The sequence below is a fragment of the Pinus tabuliformis genome, chromosome 2_1 (assembly GCF_031772625.1).
Source record: "Pinus tabuliformis cultivar Carrire ecotype Pingquan chromosome 2_1, CPIR1, whole genome shotgun sequence".
Lineage (NCBI taxonomy): Eukaryota > Viridiplantae > Streptophyta > Pinopsida > Pinales > Pinaceae > Pinus > Pinus tabuliformis.
Window position 1 is genome coordinate 498,024,385 of NC_142299.1, and position 25,621 is coordinate 498,050,005.

General features: G+C 38.4%; 2 protein-coding genes across 3 annotated transcripts in view; both read left to right on the forward strand.

The window, feature by feature from the left end:
- Positions 1 to 24,063, forward strand: part of LOC149201113 (serine/threonine-protein kinase PBL34-like) — a 72,187-nt gene extending 48,124 nt beyond the window's left edge. The window contains exons 4-5 of one of the 2 annotated variants that reach the window (XM_089402876.1): positions 23,658 to 23,797; positions 23,908 to 24,063. In XM_089402876.1, coding sequence (XP_089259002.1) covers positions 23,658 to 23,797; positions 23,908 to 24,048 — 281 coding nt within the window. In that variant the 3' untranslated portion in view covers positions 24,049 to 24,063. The remainder of the gene's footprint in view (positions 1 to 23,657; positions 23,798 to 23,907) is intronic. The other variant, XM_089402877.1, reaches the window with a different exon arrangement.
- On the forward strand, positions 3,402 to 5,453 carry LOC149201114 (uncharacterized). The gene is made up of 2 exons (XM_089402875.1): positions 3,402 to 4,677; positions 4,809 to 5,453. The coding sequence occupies exon 1, from the start codon at positions 3,458 to 3,460 to the stop codon at positions 4,430 to 4,432; it is 975 nt and encodes a 324-aa protein (XP_089259001.1). The 5' UTR covers positions 3,402 to 3,457; the 3' UTR covers positions 4,433 to 4,677; positions 4,809 to 5,453.
- Positions 24,064 to 25,621: the final 1,558 nt, after the last annotated feature.

The window sequence follows — 25,621 nt, forward strand, 5'->3', positions numbered from 1 at the left end:
CACTGTCGACATATGTCTTGAGGGAATGCTCATCTAGAAGGAATGACATCCTTGCCTTCCAGATGACATAATTGGATGCTTCGTCCAATCTATCCTGATCCCTCAAACCACTGGTTGCCATCTCTGCCACGAAAATGTCGAATTGCTTCTCTATGTTTCTTACTGCTGTTGCTTAGCCAATAAGAAAACAAACTTCTTGGTGGGAAGTCTACTGAGGAAAAATTCTCTCATTGTGCTTCTCTTCTCTTCTGACGTCTTTCTACCTAGGAAAACGGCTTGTAGAAAAACTGTGTCCCATCAGCGCTTCCTCACGTTGAGGTTTCAACATTGCTCCCTCTGCCATGATAAGATTTCGATCTGGAAGCCCTTCTCTCTGTCGACTCACTCAGAGAGAGACTGCCTCGAAATTCAACCCTTCAACTAGGACTGCGCAAACCCCTCTAGGGATTCGAATTGCTGCCTCCTGCAGCTTTTTCAACCCCTTTTTCTACTCAGCGCTGGGTTCTCTGGCACTGTTCTTCTTGCTTCACCTGCACTCCTTTGATACCATGTGAAAATTCCTTAAACCTGGGAATTCCTACTGTAGCACTGATGATATTTCTCCTACTTGTTAGATTTACATGAACAAGTTATTTGCAGTTTCCTACGGCAAACATCGAAATACATACACTGCAGCCTACACCATTTAAATAATATGCCGAAACAAGAAACTGAACAATAGAGAAAGATACACACAAATGACACAGTGGTTTTTGGACAAACGTCCTCGGAAAAACCCAATGCGGGAAAATCGGTGCTGCATATCTGAGGGTTTTTATTATTAAGCAGAAGTTATTTTTGAATACAACCTCTGGATGCCTTACTGGCAATCCAATACAGAGAATATCACTTGGTAGAAGAAATTAGTGAGATTACCTCACTCTACACTGTGAGTCCCGGCTGATCCAACAGTTGAACCAACGAGTCCCCGACTACTTCTGTGTTGCCCTTGCGTAGGCCTGTGTTAACCTCTAAAGCACTGCATCACCTCTGTTGGGAATCGATTTGCTCTTTGGAGCTGATTCCAACCCTCCCAACTCAGACTATCCAGCTATCTCACAAATTTGGGCTTCTGCGTGGAAGGCTTCTGCGCTGCTTTGTGTGGGCCCTGCGTGAGCCCTTCCTGGCTCTGCGTCACCCTCTTTGGGCACTGCGCTGCCTCCTCTGTGTGTCTCTCTGCCTCTCTGTTGAGTATTCTTGGCTCCGGAGAAGATCCTCCAACCAAAATTCTCTCTGCCCCTCTCTGCATGATCACTACGAAATCACTGCATTGCTCTAGCTTCAGTGATTCGATCTGACTGATCAACTCTTTGTGTGTCTTTCCAAATGATCCTCAAGCCTCCTTAAAGAATCTCCTTGTTGACATTCAACGGCCTCAGATTAGAAGCTAATCAATGGCTAAGATCATTTATGCTTGATCCTCGTCTTCTTCTAGAAGTTACACCCACAGTGAGATTAATACCCATTAATTATTTTATTTTCTTAAGTTTAGACTTAGGGCCCCATTAAAAATAATTAATTATTTAATTAAAACTGTTTCTGGTTGGAATTTCGCAAAACGCTTTCTAGGTTCTATGGAATGCATGTGCCCAAGCCTCCCTGCAAAATTTGAGACTTAGAGCACATCCGATCCTACTAGAAATCAACAGATTCAACATATAAAATTTGGGACAACCACCCAAAGGGTGATAATTTGGAGGATGGCACTATACATCTTGAAGAATTAGAAGCAAAACTTATGAGAGATGATGATGAAGCAACAACAACCATGCCACCCCCACTGTCCAGTAGCAGTGTCAATGCTCGAGTTTCATGTATTTTTCCTTTGTTGTCGCGGCCTCCATCTACATCCTCACTTGGAGGGCATGTGCCTTCTGGTTTTGGTCGTGCGACTGTGTGGGAGGAGACTCCTAGAAGACCACCAAGACCTTCTTAGAAATTAGACATTTCTCGTAGCGGCAAGAGGAAGTTGTAGATAATAGCAGTGTTGCACACATCGCGATAAAATCGCGATAAAATCGGAAAATCGCGATTTTTTAAATTTGCCGATTCAAAGCGCGATTTTTATCGAAAAAATCGCCCATTTTTTTTATAGCGATTTTTATCGAAAAAATCGCGATTTTTTCGATAAAATCGCGATTTTTTCGGTTAAAATCGCGGGGGGCGCGGGCAGCGGGGTTTTATATGGAAAAAACGATTTTTTTTTATTCATTCAGCAGTCCGCCGCGGAGGAGAAGGAGAAGAAGGGAGGGAGAGGGTTGCCGTCGGTTGTGGGAGCGAATCGAAGCGATTTTAGGAGGAATCCAAGCCAAGATCGCCAATTTGTCCATAAACCAGGTATGTAGATTAATTTTTTTTTGTTTTGGTTCAATAAAAACTTTGTTTTTCATTGTTTTTAAAGAATTTTTGGAAATTTTTCATTGATTTGGGATGGGTTATTTGTTATGACTATGAGAACCAATTTTTGATTTTTATTTTCTCATTTTCTTTAAACATTGTTTATTTTTTTGATTTTTCATTGTTTTTTGGCATTTGGTTGGGTGACTTGGGTTTAGAAATTGGGATTTTGGAAATAATTAGCTTGTAATTTTGCAAATGCTAAATTGTAATTTGTATTTACTATTATCATTTATGTAATCCTAAATTCCTATTTCCTAATCCTTATTTTTCCATAGGTTTGCAAATTCAAAATTCAAAAACAAACATGCCAAGGAAATTGGATCCTTTCTGGGAATATGGTGACCCTAAAACTCCGAATGATAGACAAAACTTGTATTGCAAGTTGTGTGGAAAGGAAATATTCGGGGGGGTGTACAGGTTGAAGTTCCACCTTGCACAAATCCCTGGACGTGATGTGGGGCCCTGTCTAAAGACAAATGCTGAAATTATCCAAAAAGCCATGAGAGCATTGGGAGAATTAGAGCACACTAGAGACGCCAAAGAAGAACTCAAAAGGCAACTAAAAAGGTCAGTTGAAGGAAGTGGGCCAAGTGGCACAGGTTCTACTGCAGCGTCAGTCAATCCGTTTGCTGCATCATCATATTTTGTTCCTCGAACCACACCTGGTTCACAACCAACTATCGGTTCAATGATGAAAAGAACTGAAAAAGAAAAAGCTGACAAGTTGATGACAAAATTTCTCCTCTGGAGTGATATTCCTTTCAGCATTATAAGGAATAATCCATTTTTCCAACCTACTCTTGATGCTGTTGCCAGTGTTGGCCCGGGGTACAAACTCCCTTCTCTTCATGATTTCAGAGGCCGGCTTCTTCAAGATGAAAAGCGTGACTGCACCCAAAGATTGGAGGATTTTAGGGCATCATGGGCACAAACAAGATGCACTGTTATGTCAGATGGTTGGACTGACCAAAAGGGGAGAACCCTTATAAACTTCTTGGTTAGTTGTCCCTTGGGGACTATGTTTATCAAATCTGTTGATGCAACTCATCAAATCAAAGATGCAAAAAATTTATGTGATTTGCTGGATGTGTTTATTTTGGAGGTGGGTGCAGAAAATGTTGTCCAAGTCATAACGGACAACGCTGCAAATTATGTTGCTGCTGGTAGAATGCTTATGGACAGGCATCCTACTTTATTTTGGACACCTTGTGCTGCCCATTGTATTGATTTGATGTTAGAGGACATAGGGAAAATTCCCTTTGTCAAAGAGGCTGTTGACTCATCAAAAACCATCACAAAATTTATTTACAATCACACATCTGTGCTTAGCTTGATGAGAAAATGCACCAACAACAAAGAGTTGGTGCGCCCCGCCATTACACGGTTTGCGACGAGTTTCATATCTCTTCAATCCCTCTTGAATTCTATGTGGGATTTGAAGAGAATGTTTGTTTCAGAGGAGTGGCGTTCTTCGCCAATGAGCCGCAAACCAGAAGGAGAGGTCGTCTGCAGACTTGTTTCATACCAAGAAGACTTCTGGGCGGGAGTGCAGGAGGTGTGCGCTGTCACTGAACCTTTGGTAAAGGTTCTTCGGTTGGTAGATGGTGAGAAGCCCGCAATGGGCTATTTGTATGAAGCCATGGACAGGGCCAAAGAAGCCATTCGGTCCTATTATGATGACAAGGGAGATGATGGGTTCCAGAGACAACTCCTTCTATGGAAGGTCATTGATGAGCGATGGAACAACACACTCCATCGTCCCATTCATGCTGCTGGGCTTTTCCTGAACCCTGCATTTTCTTATGCATGTGGGTTTAATTTTGATGTTGAGGTCGTGGAAGGATTATTAACCTGTGTCCAGAAGATGGTGAGATCTTCAGAAGAACGTATGGAGATCTCTAGACAAATTGAGCAATATAAGTTGTCAGGTGGCTTATTTGGCTTTGATATGGCTGTCATTGATAGGACGGTTAAAATGCCAGGTATTTTTTAGTTTGTAGTATGTACTTTGTAACTTTGTTTCAAATTTCATTGTTTCTTCAAATTCCATTTTTTTCTTATGTTTATTTAAAATTTTATTTGTAATTTTGTTGTAGACGCATGGTGGAAGATGTATGGTGGCAGAGTACCCCTTTTGCAAAATCTTGCCATACGCATCCTCAGCCAAACATGCAGCTCCTCGGGATGTGAGCGCAATTGGAGTGTATTTGAAAAAATACACAACAAGAAGCGCAATAGGTTAACACTTAAACATTTAAAATATTGCAAATTTCCAAATAAATTTTTGAATTCATTAAAGTTTTAAACAATTTTTTTTTTATAATATTAATTATTAATTATTAATTTATTATTTCATGAACTTTGTACAGGTTGGAGTCCCATAGACTTAATGACATGGTCTATGTCTACTACAATCTTCGATTGTGGGTGAAACAACTAGAGAAGACACCTGATACGGAAGCCATCTCATTGGATGGGATTGACACCACTGCTGAATGGAGGGTTGAGACCGAGAGGCCTCTCATGGATCCCACTGAGGATTGGTTAGTGCAGGATGAGGGGGAGTAGGAGGGGGAGGAGGAGGAGGAGGAGGAGCAGGAGCAGGAGCAGGAGGAGGAGGAGTTGGAGGAGCAGGAGGAGGAGGTGACACCGCCTACCCGGGCTACCCGGGCTACCACTACCACCAGTAGAGGACGTGGTCTCCGTCCACCTCAGCCTCCTATAGCTGCTACTACTAGTTCTTCAGCTTCTAGAGCACGTCAGACTCCACTGCCATTTCCACCACCACAGGCACCAGCTTCTACATCTAGAGGGAAAGAGAAAGTTGTGCCATTTTCTCGCAAGAGGGGCAGAGGAAATCAATAGGATTAGACTTTCATTTTATTGTATATGACATTATGACATGATGAGATACATTATCATATTTTTTGTTGATATTTTGAGGCTGAGTTGGACTTGGGACTCAGGACTTACTATTCAGGACATGATTCAATGTTATGTGTGATTTTAGCGCTAGAAATGATATTAAACATCTTATATATTAGTTTTTTTATCATATTTATGTGTCAATGTATTTATTTTATGTTGTAGATGGTTTAGATATTAAAAAAATTGAAAAAAATTGAAAAAAATGAATATTTTTGTGCCAAACGATTTTTTCCCGCTTTTTTCCGATTTTTTCCCGATTTTAACGATTTTTTCCGCTTTTTTCCCGGCGCCGATTAAATCCCGATCGCGATGTGTGCAACACTGGATAATAGATTTACTTGTCTTTTCTAGTTTCTGGTAGTTTTACTAACTGTTGGTTCTTTCATATTTATTATGATATCTTTTGTAAACAATATATGACAATTTAAGTTTGAAGTTTGAAGTTGGCAATTATAACTCATTGGTAATGAATTATGAATATGATGCTTTGTGAAATTTGAAAGTCATTTCATTCATTTCATTTCATGTTAGATATTCTTTGTTGTAATGGTTACACTTAGCTTACAAGTACAACTTTGGTGATCAATTATGATAAATGTTATATATTGAATTTTGAAAGCTTGAAACTTTAAGATTGATGAATCATGAGACTTAATATGTTGTATGTTACTAACTTGCGGACGTGGTTGATGAAGATTATAACTTCTAGATAATTGTTGTTATATAGTTCAGTCTATGTTTTTATGCTTTTTATATCTAATTCATCATTCTACATGCTTTTATTGACATATATGCATCAAAATATAAAAATATGTATTATATAAAAAATTGCTCCCCGAATCGCTCCCAAACCGGGTGCTTTTGAAAATGTCGCTCCCACTTCCGCTCCCAAGTATCCTTGATTCCAACTATCATTTGTAACTTGTGTGGCACATATCATTACAACCCTGGATGACAGACTATAGACTCTTCACATATAAACTGAATGCATCTTACAACAAGGCAAAGGGGTTTGTCATACTTATGTTATAACTGTGACTTTGCAACAGTCATTTTGTAGCTAACATTATTCAACAGTAATAGCCTGAAGTAGTTTGCAAACTACTTGGAAACTCTTCATATTATAACAACTGATTACATACCTTGGTCTTCTTGGGTAGGATGGATATCAGAACAAAGGTTCGGACTTCTTCAACAGAGTTCCAAGAACGAGGGTTCAACAAAGATACAAACTGCCCTTTATAATAGACCAACTGAGATCCATACTGCTGTTCCAAACCAATGCCTTAAGATTGCCCCAACTCATACCTCTGAACTGTGCTATAGATATCTGACCTGAGCCTGGATAGATCCGAACTTAAGTGAGTCCTCAAGAGATCCAAACCATGCCTACAAAGATATCTAAATTGACTAGCAGAAAATCCAAACTATCTCACAAGAAATCTGAACTGTGCCTCATTCACCATTCCTCTGAATTGTGCTATAGAAGAGTCTCTGAACTGTGCCAAGAATGCGTTTATAAATCCATATGTAATAACCACGAATTGCCTCAGAGATAATCCCTTCACCGAACCACAAAAACCATAAGAAGACCAAGTTTTTTTTTTCTCCAATAGGTGTATGAGGATGCCTTTATATAGTGGTTGATATCAAGGGACGTGCCCCTTGATTGGGGAGGCTGACTTGAGGCTGAATCATGTATTTGGTTAACATTAGAACAATTTCAAATTTCTATTTTTCCCTCCAAAGAGCCGACTTGACTTTTGGGGATATAGTTGAATTTCCTTTGTCATAATATTTTTTTGATCCATTTAATATTTTATTACATGATCAAATAAGCTAGGGAATTCTTCCCTAGCTGTCCAACTTTAACACCCCCTCTCAGATAGGGAGGAATTCCAAGAAGCATCACAACTGACTATCATGCCATTAAGTCCTGTTCATATTTCAATATGCTCATCAGTGCATCCACTCAGTGACATAACTCATAAAAGAGTAATCATCATAGAATAGGTCCACATAGGACAATGCCATCCAGTTTCCAACAAACTTGGTCAAAGAAGGGTCCATTCAGGACATTCACATCTCATCTCCTCTTTCAATTAGAGAGGAACTTAATCAACCATGCTAAGTCCATCAAGGCTGTTGCAACATGCCATCATGTGATTGTTTGTCTCTGGTCATTTCTGCTGAACAATAGATACCTCTGTTAATAAGAAGAATCGATGGAGGGTGGGTCTCAAGACCCTGCCACCCTCAGAAGGGACAGAGGCAAGTCCTCATGTCCTAGGAGTAGATTGTGAAAATTTCAAAAATGAAATCCTATTGCAGCAACTGGAAATTATTCTTCTAATTGTTAATTAATTTAACAATTTATTTGCTACGAAAAATACTAAATAAATCACACTGCAACCTTCACAAATAAAACTGTGGAAAATAATAGCGTTGGAAACTGAGAAATATGCTAGCACACACACATCAAAATTAACATAGTTATTTTTGGACAATTGTCCCCGGAAAAACCCAACTTGGGAAAACCAGTGCAACAACTAAGGGTTTTAATATTTTATTATTATGCACAGTGAAATAATCCAAGTACAATCTGGATGTCAAACACTGGCTATCCTGCAAAGAAAATACTAGCAAAAATATCTTGAGGAAATTACCCTCACTCTGAGCAATCTCGACACTTGTTTGCCATTGAAAAGAAAGCCGTCCAATTGGGCCTACGCAGGCTCTGCATCAACCTGAAGGTCCCTGCCACACGTGTTGCCTTAATCGTTTGCTAATCAAGCCGTCCTGCCTGATGCTGACTGGGAAAACACTTCTCCGACACTTTGGAACCTCTGGTACTGAAAACATCTTCATTCTTCGGCAAATCCTCTATTGGACCTTCAACGACCAAGATTAAAACTTAATCAAGGGCCAAGGTCATATCAGAGTTGATTCGTGTGAGTTTCTAGATGGTTCACACCTTATCTCAATTAATTTTGTTTAATTAACCAGTTTTCCTAAGTTTAGACTTAGGAAGCATTAAAAAAATAGGTTAATAATCTAATTGAGACACTTCTAGGTGGAATTTCCAGAAACAATTTTTGGTTATGGAGAGCTCGTGTTTTAATCTCTCCACAAAGTTTTGAGATGAGAACACCTTTGATGCTACAAAAACTAACATAGAACCCCTACCAGGCTCGATACTTAGTGATTAAGCTATTGAACATCACACATCCTAGTCATCGGGAATACAGTAGTACCTGACGTGTCCGTCGGTAGTACTAATTAACCCCAACCACTTTTCCCAACTCATTGGCTAGATGAGAAGTACTTCCCAAGAGTCCTAGACTGCAAAGGTAGGATGTATGCTGGGGTATCCATGGGGGAAGGTGAACCACTCACCCTGTTCTCATATCGCGTACTCCATAGGGGAAGGTGAACCAATCACCCTATGCTCACATGTTGGGGTATGTACTCCACAAGTGGAGGCGAACCACTCTCCCTGTGCTCATATAGCTCCAAGAAGTACCCCAGGCCCCCAAGAGCTCCTAGAGCTTCATGTTCAACCCAACCAAGATCCCTTCATATAGGGATTGCTACTCTTTGAGAACCAAGACCTGTTCTTGGTGACAATAATGACAACCTGTTCGTCCATGGGAGCCTCATTGCTCCTCCCAGCAGCATATAGATGATGGCGCACAACTCATTGAAGAGGTTCTTCAAACACACTGTCTTACAACTAGCCATTCTAGCAGCACTGATTTCAACAACAATTAGCAATCCTTTGTTTTCTGCACATCCAGGATACCAAATCAAAATCATGTTAATGAAAACATATTAACTAACCTTACTCCCTCTCACTCAGGGAAACCACAAGCCTAAGCTTGTCTAATTCTTGAAGGTGCCTCAGTGCTTGTTCGACACAATTGCATTTCATATGATCAGATTCTTTTTGGTTAAGGTGCATACTGCAATTCAAAGGATCCACCTGCTCATCATGGGATCCACCAAATATGAGGATAGTCCATTAATACCCATCAACATGCCATGCTTCTGGCAGTGCACTTCCATAGACAAAGAAGTCCTTTGCTGTGAATACCGGGCAGGTTCAATACAACTCCCTCTGAAACCGAAGAGACAAGCCATTCCTATCAGAGATAAACTGCTCATAAAACCAAATGCCATAAACATACCTTTACTCCATCAAATAAGGTCCAGAATACCTGCTTCAATTTATAATCATGAGTCCTACTCATTTTTCTTCAAAAGCTCAGAGGTAGTTTCAAAAGGGTGCTTCATCCTCAAGCATCAGTAACCAACAATGCATGCAAGGATCCTATTCTGATCCTTTCCCTCTGAATAGGAAGTCTCTTCATTAATCAGGGAGACTTCAAGTCTTTCTCCAAGGACAAGACTTTTCTTTTTCTTCAAGTGCCATGCCAATCAGAGATGGCCACATATTCTTCTCAATTTCGATATTGAGACTTTGAACCAATTCAACCGTCTGATGAGCCTGTTGTTCCAGTCAATGCAAGATCATACTATATCATATATATCTTTGATCTGGTCCAAGATCCATATAAGGGCTTGGTGCACAGGAGTATATGCAATCTGCATACTGCAACTATATATTGTAACTTATAAACCCCAATCAAAATCAGATTCAGTCATATAAAGTCTTGGCACAATCCTGTATCATTTTAGAACTCAGTTCCAACAGTAATATATAACAATGCAACTCCTACAACTAAGTATTCTAGCAACATCATGCAACTACATACAAGATGAAGACTTTGGCATACATAAGGTAATATATAGACCCTTGGACATGTACTCAAGTATCCTCAGTCTCCTTCTAGTTTTACTGTAATATAAACATCTCGGACTATGGAGTATGTCATTCATCTATGCATACCCTTGAATTGCAACTGACTATCACAATTGAACTAGTCATATAATATGCTTAATTCTGAGCTTGTAACAGAATCTCCTGATTCATTTATCAACAGAAACCTTGATACTATATGAGGTAGTCCTCGGACTACTTGAACCAGAGATCAATAATAGATACAATGCAACAGTACCTTTATCACTATAGGTCTCAGATATATTCTATTGTAACAACCTTATATATATAATCAGGCCAATATATTGCAACAGACATCTACAAAAATCAATAAGGCTTGCCATCATAAAAGTATCATGTCTGCCATGCCAGGGGAACAACAAGTCTGCCATATACTGTCTGCCATGCCATACTAATAACAAGTCTGCCATCATCCATAAGGTTAGGTCTGACATCCGAATTAGTGATGTTATGTATCATCTAAAAATCTTTGTCTGCCATCATATAAAGAGTCTGCCATGATATTATGTGCCATATGCAAATTGATAAATTATGTCATGTAAGATTGTTGTGTCATCCATACTTGTCTGCCATGCGAGTTATTGTAATTGACATACATACTATAAAACTCGCATCATTCATTAGTTTATGGCAACATATTCACATACATACTTTTCATCATATGTTGTCAAACCATAGGAGATGGCTTGCATCATATACATGCTATGCTGTATGAAATATATTCTTTTGCAGTTTGAGCATTCCGCGTGGATCAAGTAACTGTAGTATTTGTCATAACTCGGATTTAACATCTGGCAAATTGAAGTATACTTAATAGCCCTCAGATCAAACTTGTATGGAAGAACTTCAGAACCTCAGACAATATTCCAAACTGCCTCAGAAATAAAATTTCATTTTGTTGCTTCCCAAATGGTGAGTATAGGTGTCTATATATAGTGTATGGAGCCAATAAAAGAGCAAAAGTCATAGAGATACTTATCTTTGAAGAAGGATATCAGCTCCCTCTTAATCCAGGCATCTTTTCAGCACTGAGGTTCATTAACCATATGATGAAGCTATCTGATGAGAAACAAGGGGTCCAAATGTGCTATTCTGATTTCCAAGTCCAACCACTGATTTACTTGAAGACAGGCCCAACTAGGGTTTTTCAATCACTGATCATATTCAAAAGGTTTCAAATGCAAATTTCCAATCAAGGCTACTTCATAAGATTTCCTTTCAAAAACCCTAATCATCAAGGGTTCCTAGGGTTTCCTTCAAACCCTAGGATTCTGTTAGGTTTCCTGCAACTCCATCAAATCCTTGACTGGTGTCTTTCTCACAGACTTTCCTTCAGCCCAACTCTGATACCATGTTAAGTTTAGGGCATTTAGTTGAAGATTATTGTATGCAGACATTTAAATTTTTCATTATCCATATCATTCCATCATTATCAGTAATGCAGTGTAACAGTAAGGACCAAATAGAAGAAAAGCGGAGACAACACGGACACAGGTGTTTAAGTCGGAGACCAGGGCAAAACCCCACAAGGGTGAGAACCCAAACTCAATTCTTCTTATTATTCGATTAATATCAAGAGTTCAGCAAAATGAGATCCAATGGGATGTGATACATCAGGCCACTTAGGGGCAACAACATATGCTTGCCCAGCAAGCTTAATCCATGCTGCTGTGAGTATGCTTGCAAAACAAGCTCAATCGCTGACACTCCATCCAGATGTCACTGTTATCACTGATGCATCCTCGGTCTAGTCATCTTTGGTTCAATCACCTTCTGTTCAGTCAACTGTAACAAGTGATCCAATCATGACTGGTCTGAGTCCAACCTTGGTTTCTTGTAGCATAATAGATTTCTGTCTTCTATAGCAATATAGGTCAGGACCATAAATCCTTGTATACATCATAGTTTCCACAATGTAGTATTCCAACTGTCATTTGTAACTTGTATGGCACATATCATTACAACCCTGGATGACAAACTGTAGACTCTTCACATATAAAATGAATGCATCTTACAACAAGGCAAAGGGGTTCGTCATACTTATGTTATAACTGTGACTTTGCAACAATTATTCTGTAGCTAAATGTTATTCAACAGTAATAGCCTGAAGTAGTCCTCGGACTACGTGGAAACGCTTCATATTATAGCAACTGATTACATACCTTGGTCTTCTCGGGTAGGATGGATATCATAACAAAGGTTCAAACTTCTTCAATAGAGATCCGAGAACGAGGGTTCAACAGAGATACGAACTGCCCTTTATAATAGACCAACAAAGATCCATACTGCTGTTCCAAACTGATGCCTTAAGATTGCTGAACTGTGCCATGGATATCCGACCTGAGCCTGGATAGATCTAAACTGAAGTGAGTCTTTAAGAGATCCAAGCCATGCCTCCAAAGATATTCGAACTAACTCAGAAAATCCAAACTATCTCACAAGAAATACAAACTGTGCCTCATTCACCATGCCTCTAAACTGTGCTCTCCGAACTGTGCCAAGAATGCTTTTACAAATTTGTATGTAATAACCCTGAATTGCCTCAGAGATAATCCCTTCACCGAACCATAGAAACCATAAGAAGACCGAGTTTTTTTTTCCTCCAATAGGTGTATGAGGATGCCTTTATATAGTGGTTGATATCAAGGGACGTGCCCCTTGGAGGGAACCGACCCATGAATTTGGTTAATATTAAATCAATTTCAAATTTCTATTTTTCCCTCCAAGAAGTTGACTTGACTTTTGGGGATATAGTTGAATTTCCTTTGTCATAATATTTCTTTGATCCATTTAATACTTTATTGCATGATCAAATAAGCTAGGGAATTCTTCCCTAGCTGCCCAACTTTAACCGATTTACTTCAGTCCAAAGCCAAACTCACTTTGTGATTATTATTGTTGTGTTTCTAGGTTTGGCTTAAATTCTACTTGGTAAACACTCATTATTTATATTCCTATGTTGTTAAGGTGGACTTAGTCATAATGGTCGGCCCAGAACTCGTCTTGGGAAAAATGTCATACTCATTTAGTTTGCATGAATACATAAGTCACATCTCATTTGTAATACTATCTTGATCACTTGATGAATAAGATTTACTTCAAGCCAAGGCCAACCTCACTATATGATTATTATTGTTATGTTTCTATGTTTGGGTTAAAGTCTACTTGGTAAACACTCATTTATTATATTCCTAAGTTGTTAAGGTGGACCTAGTCATCATAGTGGGCCCATAACTCCTCTTGGGAAAAGTGTCATATTCCTTTAGTTTGCATAAATTCACCAGTCACCTCTCATTTGTAATACTATCTTGATCACTTATACATGTGACTCATTGTTTAAACTTTAGGCACTATATCAAATGCCACGCTCTCTTTAGATGTTTATTGTTGTGAATCTTTCTTTCAAGCACCATTATGGTTAGGGATCTCTCTCTCTCTCTCTCTCAGACTTGTGCTATTTGTGCATTAATGTCGGTTCATCTTCTATTTGGGTAGATTTAGCGTTTATTGGATTAGGGTTTTGTTGATTGGTTTCATTCTATCCTCTCCCTTTCTTATGGTTTTCAACACTTTCTTCCTTTCACTCAAGAAAGAGTAGATCATCCTAGGACTGGTTCTTAACACAACAGGTGTCAGGGTAGTGAGACTACATATTTGCCTCTTACCTTAGGGCTTGTTGAATCTTCCTCATTGGGTTTAGGAGTAGCCATCCTCAACATTGATGGGATTGACAACTTAATCTAGGCTAGACGTAGACTCATATAACAGGTTTCTTTTCCTTGACCTCAAATCAAGGTTGCACGAAATGGGGAAACGGGTACGAGTTTTCGAAACGGGAACCGATACGAAACACACCTCCCCAAATTTTGGAAACAGGGAAACACAAATATATATATATATATATATATAGGACATTAAGAAATATGTGCAACCATAAAGCATATATGATACATTCTAATTTATTACATTATGATAAAATTGTCAATTGTCAATGCATAAACTATAAGTCTCTAAATTTACATCACATTTACTCATGAATGATCACATAATGAAAAGAGAAATATCCAAAATCAGCCATGAGAAATTTCTAATTTCTTGTCTCGTGCTTGATTGGGAGTCTCCTCCTACATAGTTGAACGACCTTAGTGCTCTTGATTAAATACAAGTTTCATACCCTAGTACCCTACATGCTCTTGATTATTGGGAGTCTCCCTTGCTTGGTTCTCTTGATTAAATACAAGTTCCATACCCTAGTACATGATAAAATCCAACGGAAACATTGCAATCTCCCTAATCCTGAAATCTTGAAAAACAGATAAGTCTGTTGGATTTTGAGTGAGATCTAAAACTCTAATTTCTCCATATAAAATCCAATGAGGGCGAAACCACTCTCAAACATCCTAAGTCATTTCATGGTAATGTTAAAAATTTAAGTAAAAGTGATATTCTCCTTTAAGTAAACGGATGAAAATGAAAAATAAAGGAGAATCTCACTTTTACTTTAAGAATTTAACATTACCATGAACTGCATATGCCTCAAACTTCTTGATGAATTGCATATTAACACTAGGGCAAAAGTTCACTTTTATAACTTTAAATAGGCATCTAGAAGCAACTAGAAGTCACTAGGATAACCTAAAAATAAATTAGAAAACAAATAATTTTTTTTTTTTTTTTTTTTAACACAAGTAAAAAGCTGAAACGTGAGTCGTACGGCCCTGAAACGCGTTTTAGGCCGTATTGGCCATGTTTCAGTTTCGTGAAACGTGGCAGTACGGCTTGAAACGCGTTTCAGGGCCGTACCACATGCGTTTCAACGTTTCGTACTCGTTTCCATATGGAAACACCCCTTACCCTACGTTTCCTGCAACTTAGCCTCAAATGTTATGAGAACATTTGGTTGCGGTTTTCATGCGTCTGTTAAGATCATCCAACTTAGTCCTCTCAACCTTCGACAGTCTCTAGATGACATCCACAGAGCAATCCTTCTCTTTGAGTGCTGATGCTTAAGAGACTTCTTTGTTCTCAGTCCTCACTCTCTACTTGTTCATCTTGTCTTACTAACATCTTAGCAGATCCCTTACGCTCTTTCTTCTGCTATTTTTTTTGATGAGTTATGTATTTCAGATTTTTCAGGATTGATTTGTTTTATGCTATTGGAGTAACCTAGGGCACTCCAAATTTGTATGAGAGATTGTTCCTTGAGTCTCGTTGACCTATCCTTTTTTGTCATTTTTTGGACATTAATAATACTATTCTATTTTCTCTTGCAAAAGGTGTTGGAAATTGTAACTAGGTTTGGGCTTCATTAAATGTATTTGAGTCATCTTGTAATGTACTTGTCAAAAGAATAAAGAAAAGAATTATTATTATTATTATTATTATTATTGTGACTTATTAAAGAATGGGTTTTATGCTTGGGTCACCATGTTTTAGGTCAAAGTCCCCATTGAGGACTTCTAGAATTTATTCTGAGTCAATAGAGTCATTGTACTTTTAAAGAGACCCTTCTTGGGCTTTTGGATCATGTAAAAAGTTTAAGTATAGAGTCAAATATAATTTATGTATCCTCCACATCAAGTTGGCCTAGAAGAGATCAAGTCGGCCTAAGGACATCAATTCGACCTCCCTTGAATCCTATAAATAGAAGCAAGTCAAATTCATTTGGATCATCTCATCTCAAGCAAGTTCGATATTTCTAAGGAAGCTAGAGAAGTGGGTCTAAGGAAGCCAAAGAAGTGCGAGTTGGGTGGAGTCTAAGGAGAAGAAGAAAAACGAAATTTTTATGCCTCTCTCTCCTTGTTTCATGCCCTAGTTTGGGTGATCGAAGTCTTCCAAGTTTTGTTGATGCTGGAAGTTGCTACATAGTCGATGTTGCTGGAAGAGAGGTCGAAGATCTGGGAGGCTGACTTGGTGTGGAGGGAAGGTTTGGTCTTTGTCTAGGGTAAGGAGTCTCAAAGAATACTAATGAAAGGAAGAGAATTTTGACTGGGTTTTCGCCTCGAGGGGGGTTTTGCCCTGGCATAGTGCCTATATTTGGTGTCCATTGTTTTATGTGCTTTTGCTTTGGTAAATGCTTGATAAACTAAAAGAAAGAAGATATAAAGAAAGCATAATAAGAAGTCAAGAACATCACAAGTAATTATCAAGTATAAGAAAATCTTTTTGATTTTCTAACATGGTATCAGAGCTTTGCTGAAGAAACAAGAGAAAGGCAGTCTCAAGCACCTGATCAAGGAACCATTCAAAGGATTATCTCAGGGAAGTTGTCTACTATATTCAAGGAAGATGTCTAACACAATCAAGGGAGAGAACAAACTTGAAGGAGCCTCAAAATATAGATCTTGGAAGAAGAGGATTGACCTCATCCTTGAAAAGAACAAAGTACTTGACCTGGTCAAGGGAAAAATAAAGAAGCTTACAAATGACTCCATTGATGTTGACAAAGTAAAATTCAGAGAATTAGAATTGGTGGCCATGACTCTAATGGTAGAAGGAATAAAAGACAATCTTGTCCCATTTATAGCCAACATCAATCATGCTCAGGAAATGTATGAAGCCTTGTCAAAGTTATTCACTATTAAGAACATTGGTCAAGTGGCAAGCTTGAAGAATGAACTAAGGACCACAAAGATGACTAAAGAAGATACAGTGGCCTCCTTCGTGAAGATAGCAAGAATCAGAGATGATCTTTTGGCCATTGATGAAATTGTTCCAGACAAAGAACTCGTGATCACTGCTCTATTAGGATTGCCACCTACTTGGGGTGCATTTGCTGCAGGTCTTAACAGTTGGAAGGAAGCTCCCACTTTTGAAGAACTATGGACTGCCTGCAGTGAGGAAGAATTGAGGATCTCATTAGTTGCCAATTCAATTGAAATGTTTCAAATGCCTACATTGCTCAACATAAAGGAAAGAAATCGAAAGGACCAAGGAAGAAAGTTGACATGTCAAAGGTAGAATGCTATCAATGTCATAAGAAGGGTCACTATAGGAGTGACTATCTCGACAATCCAAGAAACAAGAAGAGAGAAAGAGATCAAGCCAATGTTGCTGAAGAGGAAGACCTAAAGAAAGCCAAACCCGAAGAATTTGACATAAGGGACTTACACTACTAAGTCCTTTGCTTGTAGCCTTAGATATCTTATTTTATATTTTTGATGTTTTAGAATTTATAGGTTTTTAACATGTTTTTGGAAAAAGACATTTTTTTGTTTTTGTAAGTTTATAGGTATCCCTCAAGCTTTGGAGGGAGCCCCCAACAACTCCCAAAGATAAGTATCTCATTTCCTTTCAATTTTTGGTTTCATGTACTCATTTAGTTGTGATTATATTAAATATTAATCATCATTCTCCCTCTATTGTCTTGATTAGAAAAAACATATGCTATATTCTCAAGGAGTTTGAAAGAGGACCTCTCAAGACAAGGTTTGTCAAGGAACAAAGGTATGCTTTAAAACATTGATTTCTTTATAATAAATGTTTATCTGTTTGACAATCTATTACTAACATTGTTGTGACTAGCTATAGTGAATCATATTGATTCTTATTTTTGGGTGATTCATCACTTGATAAATCTACCCCACTCCTATTTGTAACTGATTTTATAGAACCCTAGACAGGTTCTCTAGAAAACCCTAACCTAAGGGTATGCTAATATGAATGTTTGAAACCCTAAACTGCTTAGGGATATTAAGAAATGCTATTTGAAGTTTTATTGATGATGTCATGTTTAGGATTTTGGTATGATCAAGAAAACCTAACTTGTTAGGGTTGAATGATAAAGTCTAAAATCTCGAACCTTTGAAGTATTGGTAATTTTGGGTTTGCTATGTTCCTATATTGAAACTCTAACTCATTAGGGTTTGGTGGAATGTGTAAGCAAGACCCTTATAATGTCTTAGAAATGATTTCCTTGGTATGTGTGTGTTTGTCTGATCAAACCCTAGTCTAATCAAGTTTGTTGTATGTCTAACTCTTATTGATATTTGTGAAGTTGGGTTTGACTAACACATGATATGAAATACCTATGCATGATGATGAAGTCCTAGATGTATGAGTTGACCTATTTGTCGGTGGTCATAAATCCTAGGGTTTGGAACTAAGCCCTAGTCAAAGTTTGTCTTTCTAGGATGATAATATTTGTGAAATTCTAGGGTTTGGAGTTGAACCTTAGTAGAAGTAAAAATCTCTGATGTATGATGGCAATATGATGATTTGAGATTTGTGTAAAATTATCGAAATCTGAGTTTTGATTGGGATTGATGACTGATTGAAAATCTAGGTTTTGCAAGTAATCCTAGTGGAAGCTGGTCATGTTAATGACTAAGTTGTGATTGGTTTTGATTGATTCTCTTGTATGAAATCTAGGATTTGTATGAAACCCTAGTGGAAAATCTAACATATGAATTTTGAAAGTTGTTAGATGCCTTGTAGATCTATATTTGTTTCTAGGGTTTGCTATATGTTGTAGTAGGGTATGTCACACCTTTGAAAGAAACATTGAAACCCTAGATGGAATGAAAGTTGTTATGAAGTAGTCTAGGGTTTATGACAAAGTCCCTAGCAAGATGTTGAAGAATATGTGTTTCTTGTTTAAGTTTGGGTATCTGATATATGTAAGGTTGAAATGCTTCTGTAATTCTGATATGGCTAACTTCATGCTTCTATAGATTTGGTTGTACTTGCTATCTAAGTTGTGTAGGTACCACTATTTTAAAAATCGGCCGTTTTGACTTCGACTTGGCTGAGTTGGTCTGAGTCATAGCCCAACCGGGTTGACTCGGCCTTTGAACCGTCGGGCCGACCGGGTTGTTACAGAGCCGGCTGAGTTGGCTAACGACTCGGCCGACTCAGTAACAACTTGGCCATTTCGGCCAAGTCCGAGCCAACTCGGTCGGCTCGGTAACAACCTGGATGGCTCGGTCGAGTCCGAGCCAACTCGACCAACTCGGTAATAACGGTCGGTCAAGTCACTTCAGCAACATTTTTTTTTTGAAATTTCATTTGGGGACTCCCTGGGCTTCCCTGTCTGACTCTGATCCAGAGGTTGAGCCAGATGTTGTTGGCTCCTCTAGTAGTGTTGGTCGCAGTTTACTTTTGTTGTAGAGGCCATTTCTAGCCTCCTTGGTTATGTGTTTTTGTTTTGATCTCTATATCAACATCATGTATTTATTGGACAGTGCGCTGGGTGCCATTTTGATATAATGGATATATTCATGAGCCTACTTTGATCATATGTTGTCTTCTATCTATATTCTAATGCTGTGTGTTTGGAAACATGAATGAAAATCTTTAAAATTATGTTTTTTTATAAAAAAATAAATATTTAATGTATTTTTTACAATGACCGAGTCATTGAAATCGAGCCGACCGAGTCAATACCGAGTCGGAGTCGAAGTTGACCTCGGCCAAGTCAGAGTCGGGGTCGAAGTTTTAAAACATTGGCTGGTACACAATCTTCAATATGGTGAAGATATTTGTTGATGTGATAAGCATGATGAGGATGATGATAACTTTGATGAAATGGTTGAAAGCCATGAAAGATTCTCTGATGATGAAAAGAAGAAGCTGATCTCCCTGAGGAAGCCTGATGTGAAGAGATCTCCCTAAGATTAAGAGGGAGTCTGGATAAAGAGATGCTCTCTGGTTGAGAGGGAGGGCATAACTTGGTTTTGATTGAAGAATGAATTTTGGAGGATATGTTGCTGCATGAGAAGTAGGAAAGGAAAGTGTATGATTGAGGAATCTTTGTCAGAGATTTGGTTGATAGTCCTACTATGAAAAGTTGAGAAGCAACATCAAGTTGTCTAGAAGACCCCGAAGGTTTGTATTTGATTATGTACATATGAAAGTATATTATTGATTGGGGTTGTGTTTGTACAAGTGAATCTCTCGAAGGTTTTGATAGCATGCTGGTTACCAATCAATTTGATTGGGAGAGATTGGTTATCCTTGATTTGCTGGTTCAAGGAGTGTTGAGGCTTTGTGAGTGAAGCATTGCCTGGGAGGACATTTGGCCGACACTTTGTGTTGATGTCTAGGTCTCGAAGTTGGAAAAGGTGGTGTTGATTATAGAGCTCTGTTTTTGGATACACACCTGGATCTTTGGGTTGATGGTTAGCAAGTAAGCTTGATGGTACCTAGAGAGGCTGAAAGCTTGAGTCCATCTTATTTCCACTCGGATAGATTGCCCTGGTTAGGAATCTAGTCCGTGGCATTGTGGTGCCTAAATTGTTGAGAGACCAATGGATAGATTGCCCTAGTCAGGAATCTAGTCCATGGCATTGTGGTGCCTAAAGTTCTTCATGGTTCATATAGTTGAGATCTTCCTTGTACTTGTATATGATGAATACCTCCCTAGTTAAGAGGGAGCGTTGGAAAATGTAACTAGGTTCGGTCTTCATTAAATGTATTTGAGTCATCTTGTAATGTACTTGTCAAAAGAATAAAGAAAATAATTATTATTATTATTATTATTGTGACTTATTAAAGCATGGGTTTCATGCTTGGGTCACCATGTTTTAGGTCAAAGTCCCCATTGAGGACTTCTAGGATTTATTCTGAGTCAATAGAGTCATTGTACTTTTAAAGAGACCCTTCTTGGGCTTTTGAATCATGTAAAAGGGTTAAGTATCAAGTCAAATATAATTTATGTATCCTTTACATCAAGTCGGCCTAAGGACATCAATTCGACCTCCCTTGAAGCTTATAAATAGAAGCAAGTCGAATTCATTTGGATCATCTCATCTCAAGCAAGTTCGATATCTCTAAGGAAGCTAGAGAAGTGTGAAGTGGGTCTAAGGAAGCCAAAGGAAGTGCGAGTTGGGTGGAGTCTAAGGAGAAGAAGAAAATGAAATTTTGGTGCCTTTCTCTCCTTGTTTCGTGCCCTAGTTTGGGAGATCGAAGTCTTCCAAGTTTTGTTGACGCTGGAAGCTGATACATAGTCGAAGTTGCTGGAAGAGAGGTCGAAAATCTAGGAGGCTGACTTGGTATGGAGGGAAGGTTTGGCCTTTCTCTAGGGTGAAGAGTCTGAAAGAATACTAATGAAAGGAAGAGAATTTTGGCTGGGTTTTCCCCTTGAGGGGGTTTTTCCCTAGCATAATGCCTATATCTAGTGTCCATTGTTTTATGTGCTTTTGCTTTGGTAATTTCTCGATGAACTAAAAGAAATTAGATATAAAGAAAGCCTAATAGGAAGTCAAGAACATCACAAGTAATTATCAAGTGTAAGAAAATCTTTCAGCCTTTCTGATTTTCTAACAAAAGGAAGGTGTGCTGTGATTGCAAGTAACTTAAAGTTCATAAAATTTTGGATTTATTAAAGCATTGGAACAAATTTCGAAGCTTGCTAGTTTCATAGTAGCATCAAAGCATTTGATGTTAGGGATGGCACCTTGTTTCTATTGATGCCAAAAACATTTGTCCTTGCCAATGATGAAGATGGGATCTTCAGATGGTTGGATCGACGGAATTAATTTTCATCTTCTCAAGTTAAATCAAAGGTTGGAAGCTTTGATAGTCATTTCCAAATATGCTAGCAAGGTTGTAAGTTGATTTTTATGGAGGTTTGAGCTTTGCAGTCCATTGTTAAATAGATTAACTGTGACTAAAATTATAAATGGAATTGGAATCATAACTGACCCCTGATGCAGTGGCTATGTTAATTTCCCCTCTGCTACATCAATGATTTTTCTCTTCAAGTTAGAGATTCTACCCTTGTTGAACATGCATTGTTCATGCTTTTATTGGCTTGTTGTATGGCTAATTGTTGATATTTTTTCCCATTGATTACGTGGTTATGTTTTTAGCACAACATTACATAAACATTTAGAACTTCTCAACCTTTTCGTTGTGATAACTCTTCAACTTTCATCTTTAATCAACATTAAAAATGTGTCATTGTGTATAGACATACATACATACATATACATCATCATGACAGGATACAATTGGGAAGGTTCCAAGGGAGAATAAGTGTGATTCCTCCTCTGTTTGCAGACCAAGGGAAACCCATTTTTAAGAGGTTATTGGTTGAACATTTCACGGACTTCTAATGGCCAATGTACTGCTGTCAGTGCCTGATCCTCATTTTTAATGTATGACTGTCATACTGTTAGTTGTTGAGTAACCTCTAGGTAAGACTATAGCTGTCCAACATAATAAGATTGCAATAAGCAATAACCGTTTTGCAGTGAGAACATCCCTACTAAACATGATTGCAGATCCCTACAAATATCTTGAGTCCTACTTGCAATCCTGTCTCATCCAGTGAATGATCCCCCATCCCATAAACTGTCATAAAAGGAGTACTGGAGCACTTCAAAGAATTCTATGTAGGGAAATTGTGGCAGGCCTGTGGCCTGCAGTGATCCTAGCATCTGTCTTTGTACAGGTGAACCTGCTTTACAGGTTTTGTTGCTTCAGATTCACTGCATGTTGTAACAACACCCCTTTATGGATATTTTTGAACTGTTAGGCTGTGACTAATTTTTCATAGCCTTCCACTTGCCTAGAGAACCTATCACATTAATGCACTCTTTATTTTTTAGAAACACAGATTTGAATGACAGGTGGCATAAATGATAAAAGTGTCTGCTTTCTTCAATAGGAGACTCTTACATTTATCTCGTTTAGCTATTAAATAACATATTGAGAATGCTATTGAAGTGCCTTACAACCTTTCCAGTTAAAGTTTGCACCATATTTGTTAGATGAAGATGGCAAATTGAGCATCATATTTGACCATGGCGAAGAACAGTATTTCTGTCCTTATTTTCCTTTTCTTTTTGGAAAAATATTGTGTATTCTTACGAGGAAAATATTGTGGTATTTTGTTTTATTTATCCCAGGCATGAGATTATGTTTGTTTTGCATCCACAATGCCCATTGATCATTCACCAATGCAGATTTACCATAGGGTGATATTGAACCTTTTTCTTTTTCTTTTATTGGATTAGGAAATTGTCCTTTCAGTTAGCAGTATCTCGACTCTCCCTATAGCGGAGATTTAAATTGGAGCATATGGGGTTATTTCATTAGAATGTCCATATCCCACTTGTGGACATTTAAGAATTTCGCTTATCACTTGATGATGTTCCTTCCTGCAACATTATCCTCGATAAGTTTATGCAATGCTTGTCTTGAATTTGTCACATTTTGCTAGAGCTATATGAGATTATGCTGATTTGTACAGAGAAATTGATATTTGCTTGGAACATCTATCCTTGTGAATACCAGAGTCATGGAATGTTCTGCTCAAGAAGCTCTCTAGTTTTACCATTATTAAGTTTTTATGATTAGATAGATGTATTGGTTTTGGTCTCCAAATATTTTTATTGTGAAATTTGGTTTTGTTTTTCAAAGTTTGTTATGTTGAAATATCTTTGCAGATGTTTAATCTCCTCTGGTAATTTCATTGTGCACACAGAAGGGGCCCTGCCTCTCCCGTGGTCTACCAGGATGAAAATTGCATTGGGTGCAGCAAAGGGTCTGGAATTTCTTCATGGAGGGGCTGAAAGAGCAGTGATTTATCGAGATTTCAAGACGTCTAATATTCTCTTGGATTCAGTTTGTACATAGAACTTAAATTCTAGGAGCTTTTGAATTTTATTACTAAAACTGCAAAATTGCATTGTGGTATCAAATTAAGTTTTAACTCAGCAAATGTCTTGGTCCAGGATTATAATGCAAAGCTTTCTGACTTTGGGCTGGCTAGAGATGGACCTGAAGGAGACAAAACTCATGTTTCTACTCGAGTCATGGGAACTTATGGCTATGCAGCTCCGGAGTATGTGATGACTGGTAAGCATTCCTATTAGGTGATGGACAACAACAATCTTATTTTTTGGCACTTAAGGATTTAGATCAGGGGAGCTAGACTTCCAAAAGCAAGGCTGTTTGCTTTTTCAGCATGTGAACGCATGGGTTGTTTCTATAAAAGCTTCGTAATTCTTTCCCTTATGATGGCTGTGCATATCCTACAATGGCCCAGGACTGTGGCAATGAGGAATTTATCCTAAGGGCTTTAGAATATATTCCAGAGTACTTGATATCCTGCTAATTTTTAAGTTTTCTTATACTTCCACAGGGGCCCTAATTCTTACTCCTTTACATATCTGTTGGAGGTTAACATCGAAATTGCTAAACTTTAGCTAGTGGATTAGACAGTTGCAGAACATACTTGATGTCAATGTGCTATTCCCGTTGCACAGTATTTATGCATTTTGCAGATTCTTTTTCTGTTTTTTTTTAGTTTAAGTAACTATATTTTAAGGGATGGATGGTCCCTTGTGTTGATATGACTTATCCCATCTAGACTGCTGAAAATGGGCTTCAACTCAAACAATTTTCTCTGCTGAATTCTTGTTTCTATTTGCTACTATATCCCTGAACAATTCTATTTTGAACAAACTATAGTTAAATGTTGTACATTTAAATAAAAGGGAGCTTCGTAAGCATGAGGCTTGAAGGATGGTAGAGACCCTGGTTAATTATCATAGAATATATCAATTGATGACATTGGCCTTTGGTCATTTGATATGAAATAGTGCCAAGATATTGACATTGTGACCACTTAGGGAAAGTCACACAAACTCTGCCTCTTTCTTTCTTTGGTTATGACTCTTTGTTGAAGAATCTAGGGCAAAGTGGTGTAGTGTGATTCTTCGTTACTTGATAGCAATTTGTGGAGTATTTTTACTTTTCCTTATTAGCTTATTCTTCTTCTTCTTCTTCTTATTAGTGCATATGTGTGTACTTCATCAAAATGCTACCAAAACATAAAAACAAGAACAAAAGATGTTGGCTCTCTGCCAGGGCAAAAGCCTCTCTTCTCTTGAGAGGAAAACCCTTTAGTGAATTCCTCTTATTGAAGCTTCTATTGATCAATGCCAAACCCTAGACCCTTGACTAGAAGATCCTCCAAGCACAAGTCAAGTCCTTTCAAGATCACTTCCTCTTGCAGCACTTCATCCTCTTCCTTCCAGCACTTTGTCTTCCTCTCTTCGGCACTTCTTCCGGCAACTGTAGAGACCTTAGATTGTGTGTTCTAGGATGATCCTTGACCTCTTCTTCCTTCGCTTGAGATGGAGTCTTTCTACCTTAGGATGATGACCTTCTAGCCTTCCAACCGAACCTTTTTCTCTTGACAACTATTGCAGACTTAGGGCAGCAGCAATGCAGCCCTAATTCTTCGCACGTGTGGAGGATTCTCTTCACTAAACCATGTTAGACTTGTCTTCTACCCTTCACTTGCATACCCTTCTTCCACACTTGAGAGAGAGGCCTTGTAGGCCTAGTTTGCACCCAAAACAATGAGATATGGTGAACTGTAATTTTCTGCTGCTATGGCTGCAGGCAGACCCTTCCCCTTTACACGTGTGTCTGTGAGTT

What these genes read in the sequence shown, in the direction of transcription:
- LOC149201114 (XM_089402875.1), top strand. Translation starts at nt 3,458, where the DNA reads ATGTTTATCAAATCTGTTGATGCAACTCATCAAATCAAAGATGCAAAA.